The sequence below is a fragment of the Melanerpes formicivorus genome, unplaced genomic scaffold (genome assembly GCF_026170545.1).
Source record: "Melanerpes formicivorus ecotype bairdi unplaced genomic scaffold, bMelFor1.0.p_v2 SCAF_10, whole genome shotgun sequence".
In the NCBI taxonomy this organism is placed as follows: domain Eukaryota; kingdom Metazoa; phylum Chordata; class Aves; order Piciformes; family Picidae; genus Melanerpes; species Melanerpes formicivorus.
In genome coordinates, this window is record NW_027142362.1 from 12,506,369 (window position 1) to 12,525,817 (window position 19,449).

The 19,449-nt window shown below is 40.8% G+C and overlaps 1 protein-coding gene across 1 annotated transcript; it reads left to right on the forward strand.

Annotated features, from left to right (window-relative positions):
- Positions 1 to 2,638: 2,638 nt before the first annotated feature.
- SLC30A4 (solute carrier family 30 member 4) lies at positions 2,639 to 18,520 on the forward strand. The gene is made up of 7 exons (XM_068143747.1): positions 2,639 to 3,520; positions 8,391 to 8,537; positions 13,569 to 13,722; positions 13,968 to 14,181; positions 14,453 to 14,558; positions 15,216 to 15,350; positions 16,176 to 18,520. The coding sequence occupies exons 1-7, from the start codon at positions 3,130 to 3,132 to the stop codon at positions 16,328 to 16,330; spliced, it is 1,302 nt and encodes a 433-aa protein (XP_067999848.1). The 5' UTR covers positions 2,639 to 3,129; the 3' UTR covers positions 16,331 to 18,520.
- The last annotated feature ends 929 nt before the right edge of the window (positions 18,521 to 19,449 follow it).

Genomic DNA, 19,449 nt, shown 5'->3' on the forward strand with positions numbered 1-19,449 from the left:
GATGGGGTGCTTAGTGTCATGGTTTAGTTGATTAGATGGTGTTGGATGATGGGTTGGACATGATGATCTCAAAGGTCTCTTCCAACCTGTTTTATGGTGTGGTGGTTTTTTTTTTTAACTACAATATGATTGCAGTTATTTTCATAAACCCCCAAGCCTGCAAGATTAAATTAGATTCAGGTATAGAATCAACAAGGTTGGAAAAGACCTCAAAGATCAAGTCCAACTTGTCACCCAAGACCTCATGACGACTAGACCATGGCACCAAGTGCCACATCCAATCCCCTCTTGAACACCTCCAGGGATGGTGACTCCACCATTTTCCTGGGCAGTCCATTCCAATGGCTAACAACTCTCTCTGGGAAGAACTTTCTCCTCACCTTGAGCCTAAACTTCCCCATGTGCAGCTTAAGACTGTGTTCTCTTGTTCTGGTGCTGGTTGCCTGGGAGAAGAGACAACCCCTAATGCTTTTTGGAAATGGACTGAGGCAAACAAATGGACTGGTTAATAGCTTACCTGTTTTTCTTTCTACTTTTTGCTTTGAAAAAGACACTTGAATCCAGACTTTAGCAACAGGAATTTGTCAATTAACTTAGAGATGCAAATCACATTCTCAGTTACAACTAGTTAGCGACTTAAAGTTTCAGTGGGGGGGAAAAAAAAAAAAAGCACTCTTTAAAGTTTCACTGGGAAAGACTTCTCAGCTTCCAGATGGAATTTCTAGTAAGAAAAAGTGAGGCAATCACTCTGAAATAGTCTTACTTGGGATGTGGGAGTTTCAGATTTGTGCTCCTGCTTCGCCTGTTCCAGGTCCTCCCACGTCTTGCAGAAATAGACTAAAGATTGATATATAAAATTTGTATCTGCTTTTCAAGTTCAAATTTAACTATTTATCAACCCAAATGCTCTGAGCAAGAGACTGATAGAAAGCTTGTCTTGTTTCTTCTCCTCTACAAAATGTTCTCCGTTTCACAGGAACTATTTTCCAAGTGCATTACTAAATTCATTATATACTGTGGAGGATTAGGTAAGGTTCCTGTTCCTGTAGAAGTGGCAGCAGTATGGAGCATTAAGCGAAGCCCTACATTTTAAGACCAAGTTTAACAAGCAACTATTTTGGCAGCTCCTGCCTGGCTAGTTGTTCATGTCTATGTATGCTCACTCACTTGTGCCAGTTCAAGTGGTGAAACTGGTGAAATGGAGAATGAGTTAAATCACTTAGAGGAGAATAAAAACATCAAGAATGGACAACCTGGAATACAGTTAATGCTTCCCTAGGCATGAAGACTGGCTGGCCTCAACTCTCACGCTGACTCCCACACTTTTCACTGCCTTCTCAGTTGTCATATGGTTCTATGCAAGTCGTGAGCACGGAGGCAGTCACAGTCAGACATACAAGTATGTCTGCATCCTCCAATATGTATTTTTTAAAATTCTGGCCCATTTCAGGGACCCAGTTTGTTGACTGACCTCAAAGCAATTGTGCTGGTAGCCCTGCTGGGGGAATTATGTAGTGGGTTAAAGGGCTGGTGATGGCACATCCTTTAGCCACCTTAGGAAGCATAATTTGAGATTACATGCTCAGGAAAGGGGTCACGTTGTAAAGCAGCAAGGAAGCTCAGATAAAGCACAATAAGAGTTATTTTTGGACATCATTACGGAAAACAACAATAAGCAATCTCCACCCAAGGCCAGTTTACCATGCACAACTCCACTCCTGCAGGGCTTGTTCAAAGAGGGGCTCTCTCCACATCCTGCAGTGGTGCCTTGACATGTGCCAGAATCTGCCATCAGCCCTTGTCCCAAAAGCCTTTCTCCGAAACCTTGTAGCTCTATACATCTCTCCAGTCTTTACTTAGTAACTTCCTTCAATCAGGCCAAAAACCAGGGTATGGCTTTCCCTTCCGGCAGACATATTTTCCCAGAAACATTTATAATTTAGGGAAGTAGGTGATGCTGTAACAAAATTTGTTAATGGAAACAAACTGGGCCAGAATGTGTGTAAAGTGAAAATCAGAGGAAAATTCCTAGTACTCAGACAAACAAGACAGCAGTGTAAGCTCTCAAACAAAATTAATAAAGGAACAAAATAATTAAATTACTTTTAAGTTAGAGGGTAGCTGTGAAAGCAATTGATAGGACAGCAGGGCCTTTGAAGGAATGTTCATGAAGGCACATGTGACTTCCCACAACATGACAGTGCCCTGAAGGGAATTACTGGTAAGGGTGTAAAGAGCCACGCCTTTGACGGGGAGAGAAACACAAAAGCTACACCATGCAAGCTTGTAACTTCTAAAATTTGAGGCCAGGGCGCAGAACTTTTCAATCCAGGCTTCCAGTATAGTGAACACATCTTCCTTTGTCTATCGGCACATCGCGTTTGGATTTTATAGCTTTTCCCGTAAAAAGTCTCTACTTTGTGTGTGGAACATAAAGGCACAGAGGGACGGGAATAGCCTGTCGAGCTACCACGAGGGAAGCGCGGGTGCTACTGGCTGCTGCCGCCCCGAGGGATCCCCTGCTATTCTCCGCGGGGAGGGCGCGGCGAGGCAACGGCAGCAGGGCTCGAACACTCACCCCTCCCGTGCGGAGGGCGCAGGCGCAGTGCCGGCGGGATCCGCGGCGGTCCGCGGGTGCGCAGGGGATGCCGGCTGCCGCCTGCTGGCCCGGCCCCTACGCGCCCGCTGTCGACGCCCTCCTCGGGGTTGGCCAGAGGCCAGTGCCGGGATTTCGGCGGAGACCCGGTCCCCGCCTGCGGCGCGGATGGATGTGACGCGCGTGGCGGCGGCGGCGCTCCCTCTGCGCCCGGTGCCGCCTGCCCGGCCGCGCCGTGACCGGGGCTGAGCGCGCCGGGGAGACGGGCTGCACGGGGTGGCCGGTGGCTCCAGGGGTGACAGCGCCAGCGGCGCCTCGCAGTTTGATACCGGGCACGGAGGCGAGGAGGCTGTGAGTGTCAAGAGGCGGTGGTGGGTGTTGGTAGTGCCGGGGCGCTCCGCGGCAAAGCCCCGCGCCGTATTCCGGTCGGCCTGTGCGGGGCCTGCCAGGGCGATGTAGGGGACATGCCCTGACCGGGCAGCGAGCGGACAGCGGTTCGGCCGCAACCGGCGAGGCACCCGGTCATCGCCGCTATGGCTGGGCCCGGCTTCTGGACGAGCATCAAGTCCCTGCTACGGAGGAGCGAGGACCCCTTGTTCCTGAACGACTCCAGTGCCTTTGACTTCTCGGACGAGGTGGGGGACGATGACTTCCCCAGGTTTAACAAGCTGCGAGTGGTGGTGTCGGACGACGCTTCGGAGGCGGCCCCGGAGACGCCGGTGAACGGGTCGGGCCCGGGCCTGCCGTCCGACGACGAGTCACTGTTGGACCGGGACATGGCTCTGCGCAGCTCCCGGCCCGGCAGGACCGACACCTGCACCAGCTGCAGCGGCCGGCGGGAGCGCTCCAAGCAGAGGACGGTGAAGAAGCGGCTGGCGCTTGCTGCTCTCCTTTACCTTCTCTTCATGACCGGGGAGCTCATAGGTGAGTCGGCCTGTTACGGTACTCTGGCCTTGCCTTTAAATGTTTACTACGAGAAGCCAGCTGTCATTTAGACATCAGATATCAGCTAGAAGTTAGGAGAGTGACACAAAGCAAAGCCCACCTGTCTTTTCCATGCAAGAAAATATTGAGGCATTTGCAGCTTCTCCTACCCGAATATTACAAATCTTCCCGATAAAACATAAAATCTGTGCTTTTTTGTATGTCTAATGGCTTTTAACTTCTTGTGAGTTCCTCTTGTAAGTTGGTACAGCGTTTTTAGCAAGGGAGCAGTGGCATTTTTTGCAGACATAAAGATGAACAATATAATCTTAAGTTGTTTTTTTTTTAATCACTGCCATAAGATCTTGCTGTGTTTGCAGCAAGAGAAGAAGAGGGAAATACAGTTTCTTGAGTGTGCTATTTGTTGTAATAACAAAACTAATATTGGGAGGATATCTGCCTTTATTCTCTAGATACTGCAATGCATTCCTTTACTTACAACTGAAGAGACAACTCCGGAGCTATCAATAACAATCCAGTGAAGAAGCCACTGTCTGTGCAACTTCCTGCTGTCCTACTGTACTCTGGGCTACCATATGATCTCTAAGGTCTTTTCCAGCCTGGTTAATTCTGTATTCTGTATTACTAATATGCACCCTGCAGACATAAATCATGTGAACAAATGAAATGAAAATAATACGTTTTTTCACACTTCCCATTACAACATAATAGAATAAAAGATATGATTAAATTATTTGTGGGTTTTGTTTGTTAGTAATTGTCAGATATAAGGTGGGGTTTTACCTGGGAATTTATTCCTGTATACATGTCTGATACTTGTCGGTCAGAAGTATGAATGTGGTGCTCAAGTTCAGCTTTTATTGTTTCTTCACCAAGGCATGCTATCAAATGCTGTCAAGGATGAAGAAAACCTGTGCATTACACATCACTCTGTAAAATACGCTTTATTTAATAGGCTATAGCACCACAGGGTTGAAAGTAAGTGAAATTTGAAGGTCCCTTGGATGCATAGAGGAGCTGTTACATGTTAGACCGTAGCCATTATCTAATCATTTTAACAAACAATAGTATTTGTCTTTTAATCTCTGTTCACTTAGCAGTCAGTGTCTTGTTACCATCTGCCTTTTGGTTGCATCCATGCCCTTTAGTACAAAGCGTCTGCCTGGTGCTACTTAACCTGAAGAATGCTGAAATGCTGTTATCCACTTTCTCCTTTTCACAAGTAGTGGGGAGAATTACACAGGGCCAATACGTTGCTGTGTATGCTGAGCCAGGTCTTTCAGGCAACTGTAACAATTAATTGCTTTTAAATTGCTTTCATTGTAACATACAATTCTAATCAGATTAATTATTTGCCATCATACACCAGAATAAAAGAAGAAAAATCTCAACAAATTAGGTCACAAAAACTTACAGGAAGGACAGGGACTCCTCATCACCTGTGCATATTTGGACAGTAGTGACTGAAGATCTGACATTTGCTTGTGTGCAGTGAGTTCAGGCTCTTGGATCACATATCCCAGGATGTGAATTGTTTCTTCCAAAAAGAAACCTCTGCAAAATGGATAAAGAGTAAGAACCATTACTTGAGTATAAACAGTAGAGTTTGGCCCACATGTGTAGAAAAAAGACCCTAGGAGGAATGGTCCGTTTTTTGGTAAATTGGCACCAGTTTTATTTGGGGCATTATTTCAGGAACATGGGTTAGTGGGAAAAAAAAAGTGCTTTTGTCCTTCAGCATCTTTCAGTGTGTGGTTAGTCATTAATAACACTGCCACGATACATCAGCTTATCAAGGATAAGGCACTTTGCATCCAACCTGTTGCAGAGATCTGAATGTCCCCTGGCTTCTTTTTCCCCTCTTTTGTTCAGCACGAACTCTTGCTAAACTTGATAAGCAACATAGTGTTGTACCTTGGATGCAGACAACCTTTAACATGAGAGTGATTTTATTTGACTGCATTCATATCAAGAGTTCTGACATATTTTGAATTTAGTTCATCTGAAGAGCCTCTTACTAAATAAATGTCTGAGCTGTTTTCAGCCTGATGCTGAAATCAGTAAGCGTGTATCTGCTAGGGGCTTTGAATCCAATTCCCATTATTGTAGACCTCTCCATAGCTGGTGCAGGGAAAGCTCCAGAAATAGTAAGTGTTGAGAGTAAAAATACTGTCTTGTCATTGTCACATCATCTATTTTTCCTCTATTACAGCCAAGAGTTCTGCAGACTCAGCTCAGGGTGGCAGATTTGTCTGCACACTCTGTTAGTACTGTTGCATGGGCTCACCCCCCTCAGGTTTATGTGGCCTGTTTCATTATTTGGATGCTGAGGCAGACTGGACTAAGGGCCAGACACATAACATATCCATGCATCCAGCTTCACAGAGAATAAATATAGGACTTGGGTATCTCTGTACTTTTGTAGATCTTGTCTTGAACAACTGGTCACAGGGCAAGTAATCAGGAGCAGAACAAGTAATCAAAGATGGAGCCCTCAAGCTCTGAGTCAGTGCCCCTTACCTGTTTAATGTCTTTCACTCTGGCCCTGTGTTGTCTTCTGGTGGGTTTCAAGTTCTGGAACTTCTAAAATTGACTGTAGCTCAGGTATTTGGGAAAGTTTGTTCACATGGGACATTTTAACTGACTTCCTTCTGTAGTCTTTGACAGGTTTGATTTTCTGAGAAAATGGCAGAAGACTCTTAAGATAATTCATTTGTTCAGTAAAACTCTTTCTGCTGTCAGTTATGTATGTCAGGATGAAGGAAATGTTGTTTCAGCAGTTTATTTGTGAACTGTTGATTGGCATGTTTTTTTCCAAAGTATAGCCAAGCTCATTACCTCAGCCCACCTCAGTGTTTGTGGTCAAATAACAGCCTACACTTTGTGGAGCCATTTGACATTAAAAAAAAAGGAGAAATGTATTGCAAAGCCTGGTTAGCTTTTCTGACAGGGTTTTGATTTTTTTTTTCACACTTGTATTTAGAGATTTCTAATTGATCCTTCATGAGGAGGACTGTTATCCTTCACAGGTCACTGAAAACAATGGTGAGCCATCAAGCTGTCTGTAAAAGTTAGAGAGAGTTTTTTTTTCCCTTTCCAAGTTTTCAATGGTGTTTAAACAGGCCTTAGGCAGTACCTTTAACCAAGCAATGAACCGATACATTTGGAAACAGAGAACCTTTGAGTTGAGAATTTCATAAAGCTCCCTTACGTTTTCTTAATCTATGTGCTGCGTTATGATTAGCTTCAAAACCTGAATTCCTGCTTTGTAATTTTATTTTTAAAGTCTCTAAACCTGAGAGGCTCGCTGAAATGGAATTGACTCATCTTGGACTGATAGGCTTCTCAAAGTTAACACATGTAAATTAACACACATACCATAAATGATTCTACACGTAAACTACCAAGTTAAACATTGGATATAAATTATTGTTTCTTCTTTGTTGACTGCAGGAGAGGCTGAGTGGCACATTTGTAAGTGATGTTTTAATTATGTGAGGACACAATTCAGAAAAGAAAGTCATAACTCCTTTTACTCAAAAAGTTGCTGAATTGCTAATTCTCAAACGCACTATTTTTGAGCTGTGCTGGCCTTCAGAAAATTTCAGCCTCAGAAAAATATAACTTAGAAACTTATGAGCAACTGAAGAGGAGGGGATGGAGGGAAAGTAACTAGTAATGAGGTTCATTTGGTAGCTACCCGTGGTACAAGCAATCTATAGTATCAGTCATGCTGCTTGTGTTTGGCTGGGGAAGAGAGTGCAGCTCTGTCTGCAGGTACGCAAGTACAAAGACCCACAGGTACACACACACATTTTATGGCTAGTCTTGAAAGCAGTCAGCCAGCTGTGAATTTCCTTTTGCTATTTCTTATGGTCAGCCTCTTCACTAAGACAGTTTTAATTGTATACCTTTAGTCAAACATCAGTTGGGACCAGGCTTGGCACATCAGCTGCATGCTCTGCTCAGTGGAATTTACAGGCTGAACAACAATCCGAAGGTAAAAAAGAGAAACCAAATCATAGCTGAGCTGACACTGAAGCTGTGATCTTTTCTGAGAAAATGGGCTTATCTTCATGCATATGTTAATGTGTGTGGCTTAAACCATCACAATATGGAAGACAATACAGCCTGTCCTCGATTTCCCTTTTGATAAGGGGTGCTTAAGAGAGAGGCTCATTGTTTAAATCTCTTACCCATGCAGTAGCAGCATTAGCAGTGGAATTGGAACTATGACATTATCCTTTGAGTCGAGGTTATTTGTCTCAATGCAGCTCCTAATTAGAAGAAAAAGTGATAATAACAAAGAAAAATGTTGTGCAAGTGAAAGTCATCGTCTGCAATGTATATATTGTCATGGCAGACTCCCATGCCAGGAGAGGGATTAATGAAGGTTAATGATAGTGTAATAATAAAAAGGGGGCAGGATGAATTTCCTTTCCATTGAATCACCAAATTTCTGTCCCTGTCAAAATACTTAACAGATGTAGTTTAATAAAAGGATCAGCTGATTACACACATATGCAATTATGTGTAAAAATACAAAACTGTTCTGGGCCTGACCTTGCAAACATGATGTAAGCAGTCTGTGTGAGAATAACAGGAATTAATCCTTTCTACATTGCCCTTAAAAGACAGCACACTTCACTGCACTTGTAACTATGGTAGCTTTAAATCATAGCGTGGCATTTTAATTGTAATGGCAAGCCCCCCCATCTAGTGATTGTAAGAAAGGTTCTCTTGCACTTAGTACACTGCTCTGAAAATCAATAACCGTAAGCTGTGCCAAGAGGATGTTATCTACAATCATTAATGTTATATGTCCTGACTTTTCCAACTTTGTTTTCAGGTGGATATGTTGCTAACAGTCTAGCAATTATGACGGATGCACTTCATATGTTAACAGACCTTAGCGGTATTATTTTGACCCTGCTTGCTCTCTGGCTGTCTGCAAAATCTCCCACAAAGAGATTCACTTTTGGATTTCATCGCTTAGGTATGTAGATACCAGCTTTTTGCTATTAACAAAGTGTTTTAAGCAACAACTGTAAAGATCACCTAATTCTGGAAGGATAGGTAATAGAAAGAAAGTAGCAGCAAACGGACAGTTTGCTTTGTGTTTAACCTAAATGTCCTTCCACTGTCCATTGTGGATCCACTACATAGGTTGTTGCCACAAGGGAATTAAAAAAATAAATATTTACATTTTAAACCTTAGTCAAAAGTGAAATTTGATGTCAGAGTTTCAGTTGCTAGGAGTGGGGAGAGTCTTTCGATCTTTGTGGAACTAGGACTTAGGAGATGGAGAATTAAGTCCTGAACTCATCTTCCGTTTCAAAGAGGAAGCTTAAGGAATTGGATACACACTGGCATGGTCAATGGGACTTCCTACAAATGAACCATAGCCTAAAAAATGTTTTAAAAGGGTTCCCAGCAAAGTAGAAGGATGAATATGCAGTTGTGTTTCCCAGTCTATCTACACTTACTGAGCTGTTGCATTAGGCCAGGCCACTCTGCACCTTTGTGCTTTGGAACTGAGCAGAAAAGGGACACATTCTTCAGTCACTTAGGGCTGAGCCACTGTTACTGCCTGCATGACACACTGTGAAGCTTGTTGGTAAGTGTCAGGTCGTTGTTGTTCACAGCAGTTATTGCCAGTGCCCAGGATTTGTGAAATCCCACTGACATCAGTAGCATTGTGCCATGGGGAAGAAGATCCTATTCAATGTGAAAAATGACACTTTAACCCAGAATGGAAAAGTTCCGCAGAGTGCATTACCAGAGAGCTTTGCCCTGCCAGAAGCTGCATAACTTTGTATTCTTATACTCCCCAAACCACATAAAGCAGAGGTCAAAATGCCCTGTGGTTTGCAATACAGTAAGATACTTAACCTCTGCCTGTTTTAGGTGTCCAGAAAAGAAGTATAAATAGAATTATGCATCGACCCGTAGAAGGATATTTCCAGGATTCATCACTTCATGTTTGGAAATATAATGATGATAAAGGGATTTTTCATGTGGTTCCTAACTGGATATAATAATTTATAATGTACAGCTGCAGGTCTTGTAGACATTTTACCCAAATGTCTACATAAAGCTTTATTTTCCATGAAATAGATAATTTCTAGTGTTACAGTTTGCTACTTCTGTTCTATACACGGCATTTTGAAGTCTCCTGTAGTCATTTTCAGTTCTTATTTTGGCTGCTAGAACAGCAGTAGGATTCAACAGCTCCATCACTCCTAGTCGTTTGTCATCAGTTAGTCACTAATGTATGAATGCACAGCTCTGTGCGCTAGCAAAGATCTTTGGGACTTTAGCAAGAAAGCATTAACAATGCCAGCATTTCCCATTACGAACTTTTCTGTCAAGAAGTTTTAATTTTGCAATAGAAGCTCCCCTAATACTGAAACCTGACCTTGCAGCTATGCCCCTGGCATTTGCTCAGACTCTCCAGAAGGAGAGAGTTAAACCCTATTTAGAAATCATTCCAAGTAGTTTATATGTCTTTGTAACTTTTCTAGTGCCTTGAGCATGTCATGGCCTAGCAGAAAGCAGGAGTTAAGAAAAATAAGAGAGACTCACTTAACCATGACAATTTTACTCGGTTATGTAAATTTTCACTAACTTTTCAATTACTTTGAGGGCTCCATTGCACTTTGCAAACACAAATCCCCTAGGATTCCTGCTTCCTCACTTTGAATATATATCTATGTATCTATATATATATATATAGGTTGTTTTTTTCCATTTTACTGCCAAGAAAAATACTGGCTAGACTGATCCATTGGTGGCCTGTGGACTGGTTCTGGCCCATAGAGTAATCTCTATCACCCACCATCTTCTCATTGGGAGAAGCTAAAGGGAACAGCTTCTCAGTTCTGCAGCAATCCTTATTTTCCGTTGCCAGCAGGTGGTCAAGCAATAGAACAGGTTACAGAGTATCCATAGTTGAAATATTCAGAAACCAACAGGACGCAGCCTTGAGCAACCTGCTGTAGTTTACCCTGCTTTGAGCATTAAAACACAGTTTCCAGGGGTTCCTTTCTGCCTCAGCCATTCTGTGTGAGTAGCTGCAGTGCAGCTCTCTCTGCAGGAGGAGGACTAGATAGAGCCAGGGGTGGCAGAAAGGGTTCCTGTGGCTGCGCTGAGGAAGGGGAAGTGGGTAAAGGGCCCTGCAAGAGACCCTCAGATCCTGACCTAAGCTCTGCAAATACAGAAGATGGGATGGTCCAAAATGACTCTAGACAGTTTTTTTAAAGACACATTTGTGAAATGTATGTTCCTGATTTTAGGTACCTAGTCTGAATGCCACGGCCTGAGGGCCCTGTTTCAGACATGAGTGAATGCTGGCAGTGAAACAAAGCTGCTTCTAGGGTATATCCTCACTGCAACACATTTTATCAAATAACCGATGTGTAAGAAGCTTGTCAGCAAATAGTATGAGCTCAACAATAGCTTGAATTTCATGAGAGGAGCGCTTAAGATGATAGAATGTTAAAAATAGGGTACAGATTGAGCATCTGTCATGTAAAAAAATGTGCAGCATTTGTTTAAAGCTGGGAATATGTGCAGCAACTATCTTACTGCATTAAGTTTCAAGATAATCTACCCATACACTAAGCAAGAAAACATTATAATGAACAATGCTCCTAGTGTTCATTATCACTTCTGTTTGCAGAATGCTGAATTTTCAACTTGCTTCCCATAAACACTGTAACAGACCTATTAGTTGTCTAGTCAGATTCCAGAAGGAAGTTGGCACTAGTTTTAATTTATTTGAATTCTGTTTGAATATATAGTATATATGCTCCATCTTCAATTTTATTCCATTTTCAGTGGTGAAAGGGAAGCTGACAGATTCAGAGTGGGTTAGAAAAAATGAAGACAAAATGATGGAAATTGCAGTCATGTCTAAAAAGGATTATGTTCTTGAAGCCAAAAATAGTTCTGTTTGACTACCAAGTAGAAATACCTCCTCAGCAAGAAACTGAACAGATTTAAGCATAGCTCTGGAGCCTGGCATTTTCCCACTGCTGCCAAGACAATGTCAGCAATGACAGAATTAATCAGTCCACTGAGTTGGTGCATATATAGTTCATGTCACGTGAAAGATCTCGGCACAAATCTACAATGCTGATGTGACAATGACTCTGTGAAAGAAATTGCAAGGAAAACATTGGTTTTGGTTGCAGAAAACATGGGTTTAGATTGTTAACCACAATGTACTGTTTCTGTGGTAAATGCTAATGTGCTATGGCTCCACTGATTTTTTTTAAAGGCATTCTGGAAAAACTTCTACTTGAGTGGTTTTTTTTTTTTAAGGTAGTTACCCTGAGGAATCTACCTGCTTGCATGGGTATGTCTACCACTTGCATGGGTATTTCTAGGATTTTTATGTTGCTCTGAACTCATCTGAGATTGTGACACTTGCCTCTCAGAACCTTGTTACTGCCTGGGAACGCTGGTATTCATCCAGGCATTGGCACATCACCGAACAGCTGAATGCGTTGGTGTGCACTTCTTCTCCCATGTCATGTTAAAAAAATCAGTGGATGGAGCAAGTGATTTTGATGATACTAAAATGCTTATATATCTGGATTCCAACCCAAACCATTCTATGCATTTTACAGTAATCATCACTAAACAAAATTAAAGTATCTCTGCCTTAGAAAAGACACCTTCTTCAGTAACCAAAGTTGTGGTACCCACTGACAGATTGAAAGCAGATGAGACAATTCTCAGATTAGTATTCTTAGGTCAATGGTACAGTCAAAAGCAGAATTTTACCCTTATTGGGGAATAAATCAGGGCAACACATGCGGATCAACGATGGCAATTCCAAGTAAACTAATTTCAACTCTGAATTCACATAGGAATGCTAAGATCCCAGTGATCCACTTGGCAAGCAGCAGTAATGAGTGTTACACAGAATGATTACAGATTGGCTGTGTATTTACATGCAGTACAGCGAAGCTAGATTTAAGGTTCTCTCACTTCTTTTTGTAAACCCCTGTATTAATTCACTTATAACCAAGACAGTCTTTATAGTAGGACCTTAAAACTGTAGCATGGGCGACTCCTCCTCAGGTTTATCTCTGCTATTACCAGCCCAATTTCATGACTTGCAGACAGCACTTATGTCCCCGTCCATAAAATATTCAGGCCTATTTATTCTCAGATCAGAAGAGCAGGAAGCTTGAAGAAAGCTGTAATCACATTCCACAGATATAAATGTCAGTGGAAGGTGCAGGCTGATGAAATATTAGGAGTTTTTCTTAACTTTGTAATTTTCTCCTAATTCAGATGTATGTGTTCTTTTGAAAGTCCCTGCCAATCAGACAGAATTCCCACACCAAAATGTTGGTCATAACACTTATTTTTGTGAAATAGGAGTGTTTGGTAGGCATTAGGTAACATTGAACCAGTATATTACCAGCAATACAGAAACTTAAATTAAGAAGCTCTTCCTAGCTGAAGTCTGCAATCTATAATGTTTCTGTACACATATGTCAAGAAGCTTAGGAGTAATATGTCCAACAAGTTTGTACTGTTCAGTTTCTTAATATTTTTTTTTCCCTCCATCTTAAATATAAAACAATATTTAAAGTAATTTCTAAATCCAGCTTAATACTGTGGACACTTGAAATCAAACTTTCTCTTATTTGTAGATGGGCTGATGGTGTTTGACATCATCTATCTTCTGCTCCCCTGGACAGGAGCTTTGTGACTTCCCAGGCAAAAGTTCTGGGTTGCCTGAAGAAGACAGAATCATTGCCTATATGGAAGGTTTCAGAGAAAACATAATTTGAGAGATGTATGCATGTAACAGAATTTATTAGAACAAACTCTTATCTGTTCATCCTACTCTGTGAGTTTTATTTACTGCACAAGTTGTTAGCTGTGTATTAGGGTAATAATGGGCATAAAATAGTTAAAATTATTAAGGTTCTGTCCACATTCTAGTTTGGAAGTAGAAACAGATCTGAGACTCACTTTTGTAATGATGTTTCCTTTCTGTTTGCAGAAGTATTGTCAGCCATCATTAGTGTATTGCTGGTCTATATCCTTATGGCATTCCTCTTGTACGAAGCTGTTCAAAGAACTATCCACATGGACTACGAAATAAATGGCGATATCATGCTAATTACAGCAGCTGTTGGTGTTGCAGTTAACTTAATGTAAGATCTCCCTTTATCTCCATTAACACTCATAAATGTATTTCTGATAAGCTGCCAATTCATTCATGGCCTGTAACTTTCTCATGGGATGTAATTTTGCTGGCCCTCTTAATTTTTGTAAGACAAGAATTGATACCGAGTATTGATTTTTTCAATTCTTTGCTTTAAAATTAAAGAAAGAGAAAACAAAAGAAGGCCCCAATTAAAGCCTATTTCTTGGAGTGTTTTTCTTCTTTCATTTTCAGAATGGGTTTTTTGCTGAATCAGTCTGGTCACCTTCACTCCCACTCCCATTCCCATGCTCACTCTCACGTACCTCAGTCAAACTCTCCTACCAGAGCCCACAGCAGCAGCCATGGACACAGCAGCCTTGCTGTGAGAGCAGCATTTGTACATGCACTTGGGGACCTGGTGCAAAGCATTGGTGTGCTTGTAGCTGCATACATCATACGCTTTAAGGTAAGGAGTGGCTGAGCTTTGAGGTGGGGGGGGAGTTTTTGTAATTTCAGCTCTGGTGATGAAATAAGAGAGAGACTTGGTTTTGTAAATTAGAGGAAACAATACTTCGTGATATTCTATTATAAGCTTCATGCATTCATACTATCTCTATTACGTATTTTGTAATCATTCAAACAAAAAAAAAGTCATGGAAGTTGGAGCTAGAAGTAATTACATTTTCTCCATAATGTTTTTATAAGTGAGCTTATTTCTTTATGAACTTCCCTTGCAGCCAGAATACAAGATTGCTGATCCTATATGTACATACATATTCTCCATACTGGTGGTTTTGACAACAGTTCGAATTCTGTGTGATACAGGAGTTATTATTCTGGAAGGTAAGATCTCTGCACAGTCTGCAATACTTTACATGTCAAATGCCATTGAGCATTGACACTTCTTTGATATTACAATCGTTGTCTCTAGCAAAGCAGATTGTGTCTGGAGACCTATTTATCCTGCTGCTGCTTTAGTCTGTTGGGTTTTGATGGCTCATCTAAGCTCCAGCACTCTTGATGTGTCTTTGACCTCTGCCAGAATTATCCAAGTCCTAGCTAGCTATGCTCACACTTTACCTTCAGGAGATGGTAAAGTGAAATGTACAGACCTTTGTGTGTGTCTGCAGTGGCTATCAGCTAAACCAAGTGAACATTTGCCTGGACTCAGTTCTATGCTTTCACTTTAATTACTTGTAAAGTAGAAGCTGTAATAAAAGTTGCCTACACAAATACACGGCTCCAAAGGATCTGCTGCTGGCTGTTGCCAGAAAGTGCATTCTGGATGGGACAATTTGCACTGCAATTCCTGTACAACTTCTATGTCCATATGGGATTTAATAAGCATATTTTTCTCTATTAATAACCTGGGAGTTACTAGCCACTTCCAACTATGGAAATTCTGGATTCTTTTGTCATTGAGATGTCTCATGACATTTTAAAGGCCACTGAGAGTTTGCTGAAGACAGAACTAATTTTATTTCATGTTTGGTGTCACAGGAGTTCCAAAGCATTTAAATGTGGATCGCATTAAGGAAGACTTGATGAAAATTGAAGATGTTTATTCTATAGAAGATTTAAATGTTTGGTCTCTCACTGCCGGAAAAACAGCTGCCATAGTCCACTTGCAACTAGGTAAGCTACTCTATGGCATTATCCTAAATGAAATCTAAGTGTGATAAACCCCCTACCACTTTATCTTCATTATGTTATTTAATTTGAACCAGAAAATACTATTCTGGGGAAAAAAAAGAATCTACTACCTATGGTTTTGTACAGAGCGGGTTGTCCAGGGAGGTGGTCAAGGCCCCGTCCCTGGGGGTGTTTAAGAGCAGGCTGGATGAGGCTCTGGCCAGCCTGATCTAGTGTGGGGTGTCCCTGCCCATGGCAGGGGGGTTGGAACTAGATGATCCTTGTGGTCCCTTCCAACCCTGAATGAAACTATGAAACTATGAAACCTGTTGGGCCAGAAAGACACAGTGTAAATGAAAATTGTGCAAAGGAGAGAGATTCCTACTGAAATATCCAACACAGATTCTTTGGCTAGAAGGAAAAAAAAAACCAGAAAAGACTCAGAAATTCCCTTATTTTATCCAGGGAAAGACAAGGTGAAGTTCTAATGTGGGAAAATTTGACACTTGAAAAATAAATGTATTGCCAAAACGTGCTGATTTAGACATCTAGCACTACCATGAATCTTCTTAGCAAGAAAGCTCAGTTTTGGGGTAGGGCATGGGAGGTGGTGTCTAACACGAATGTAATTGTAGTTAGAAAATACAGACCTAAGGGTGTAAAATAATATAGAGAGGGTACATAGTGACCACAGAACAATATTAAATCAATGAATGATTGTGAACAGAGATGATTGTAGTTGGTAACGCTGTGATAAATTGGAGAACATCCAGATTGTCCAGGTTTCCTGAGGTGTGAATTCTATTGAGGATTTTCTTGATTTTCCAGTTCCTGGTAGTTCATCTAAATGGGAGGAAGTTCAGTCAAAGGCCCGGCAACTGCTGCTGAACACATTTGGAATGTACAAGTGCTCTGTCCAGCTTCAGAGTTACAAACAGGAAATGAGCAAAACCTGCGCAAGTTGTCAGAGTTCCAGTGCCTAATTTCGTATGTTTTGGGAACTGCTGCCTTATTCTTTATCTTGTAGTCAAAGACTGAGAGCAATAAATGCAAAATGAAAACGACCGAATAGAAACCAGTAATAAGTGGATTTGTACCATTTAACATGCAGCAGGGAGAACTGGTGCTGCAAAAAGAACGGTGGTTGTCCTACAGAACTTGTATTTCACCTCCTCCCTTGTACTAGTTTGTTCAATTTATTATGATTTTGAGACAAAGCTATTTTCAGATTATTGTTTACAAAATGCAACGTGGCTCTGCAGATACCTCACAAATTACAGTCCACTCTTGTCCTTCAGTAACTATGTACCACAGTATCCGCACTCCAAATGGAGCATCAAGTAGTCAGTGTTTTACTTTAAGTCGAATGCTGATCATGCCAGAGTTCTATAAGATGTCATGATCCCTGAATTCATTATACAGTATTTTTGCAAGAGTAACTGTCATACAGTATCTGAAACTATAATGCATACAGTGCTAGTTGAATTTTTCTGGAAACTGGCTCTTTGGAGGCGCTGCAAAACACAGAATTTGCTGTACCCAGATGAGAAAGTTAGCTTTAATCTGGGCATGCAGAGATCCAGACAGGAAGATCCTTGCCCAGACTTCTGGTACTTAACTAGAGACCCAACACTGGACCCAAAGTGTTTAAAGTCTTCAATTATCTTTAATGTATTTTAGAATAGGGTTTCTAAATTAGAAACAGGTTATTTATTTCATGAAGTTTTGACTTGTAAGATGAATTTATTATTAATAATCTTGAATGTCTGAACCAACATTTGATTCACATTAAAAGGCCAGTTGATTAGCATGCATTCTAATTCCAATTAATAAATGCCCTGTAATTGATCATTTTTTCATTATTGTTTTGTTTTAAAGGAAAAGTCAGAGGATAGAAACTATGCTTAATGTGGAGATACTCTCCAATACAATCAACAGACATGCAAAATACATGCAGCTAATAGGAAAGTGGGGAACAGAAGTTTTAGATCAGCACTGTTGCCTGAGTCACCAATCTCTGACCTTTTCATCTTTGCTTTGAGCACAATATGGCAGTGTCCTGACAGGAATGCCGCTGCAATAGCAGTTCCTGCTACTTAGCTTTATGAGTAAAGCAAAATCTGAGCAAGCTCAGTAACCTAACAGTGTTGGACAACAATATCCTAACAGTCTACAGAAGTGGAAAGGCCTCTTATTTATAGAGAGAGGAGGCAATTTGAAAAGACTATTTATTAATCCGGATACCTCAAAGTCCACAAAACTCCCTACCCTCACGTGGAATCCCTGTACTTCGAATGTGCACAGGATGACAAAATCTGACACTAAGCTATCATACACTCCCAAGCTCAGATTTACAGCTGCTTCTGAGGTAATTTGCACTGAAGAAGCCTAAGGGCAACATGAATATGACCAGCAAAGTTCAGAGGATGGGAGGAACTTGGCTTCAAATATTGTTTTGCTTATTCTGTACTTTGATCTTTATACAGATCTTCCACTGGCATCACAAGTAGTTCTCTGTGTGGATCAGAAAGGAAAATTTTTGCCCAATAATGGATATTGTGATACTCAGCCATCTGTATACCTAAGCTAATGTCTGTTTTGAAACTTGCTATCATTTCACATACTCATCAGGCTGTTGGTAACAATCTTGGCTTCTTTGGTCCCCTTTTTTGGGGCAGGGGGTTGTATTATCAGTTTTTATTGGTGAAAACTGACAGCACAGTATTAATTTGGACAAAATGCACAGAACACTGGATTATGTCTGTGTGCTTTCTGTCAAGAAATGGGAGTGTGTGAGTACAGCAAGGGAGCACATACAGCTCAGAGGCAAAGTAGCACTGTACTTGGGAAGTTCATGCTTCAATACAAACATTATCATTAATAAAGCCATATCACATTTCATGAAAAATGGGCATCCCATCCTTACAAACTTACTGGAAAATAAATATACCATAAACAACAAACAGGTATTTTGCACATACTGATACTCAAATAGGTTTTAATTAAATTTGGGGGTTACAGTTGATGTAATTAGAAGTCGAGGTACAGTAGGTATGTATTGTATTTGGAGTTTTTTAGTAATTTACTACACATTTGTTTAATTGAAGAAAAAAGTTGGTGTGTTGCTTTATTTGTGGGTTTTATTAAATCAATTATTAAAATTCACATTGTTGTCTTATAAAATATTTATTTGTATTGCTCTTTCTTGTCATCGTCTTTGATTCTTACAGCAGCTGTGTTTTGAAGTGCCTGAACACTGATGCTTAACTCAGTATGGGGATGCTTTATGTGGAATGATTTTTTTTCTCCCTCTTTAGTCTGAACACTTTAAGTCTTGTTTCCCACTTAATAATTGCACTTTAGAAAAATGGACAAAGTGTGGCGAAGGGTCAGCCATAAATCAACAGGCAAAACATTCTTGAAACCTCACATTCACTCTTGAAGGGCCCTTCTTACCAAATTCTGTAGACTGGGAAGAGAAAAAAAGCAATAGAAGATGAGATGAAAAGGGTAACCATCAATGCTCAGGGAGACTCTGAAGTGTACATTGCCTGTTTTAAGGTTTAACTAAACTTGCATGTAAGTGTATATGCCTACATCTAATCCTTTTCCTTATGAATTACTTAGGGCACGGGTTGTCTGCCACTGCCAGGTTTAGTGCAAGAATCCAGTATTATTCTGAATCTGCTATTAACATCAAAGGAATAATCACATTATCATTTTTAATACTCCAAGTGATAGAATAAACAAGCACAATAGAACTATAAAAGTGACCAAGTAGAAATAATTAGTACACATGCATAAGGGCAGAGAAATACTCAGAAAACAGTATTGAATTGCAAGCAAACTACCAGCAATTTATGATCAAGTACACAATAACAGTACTCTGGAAGCGTAAGTACCTATATATATATATATAAAAAAGACAAATTATTTTCATAGACATTGCAAGGTAATTTCCAGTATAAGAGGAAAGGGGTTTAATAAGGTCTAATGGCTTTCCAAGAAGTCTTTAGCACATACAGATTACTTCCTGTGGCTCTCACTGACTGAACAGCTGAAATCTTGTGAAAATTCTGCCACCTCTAACAGTTTACATTGG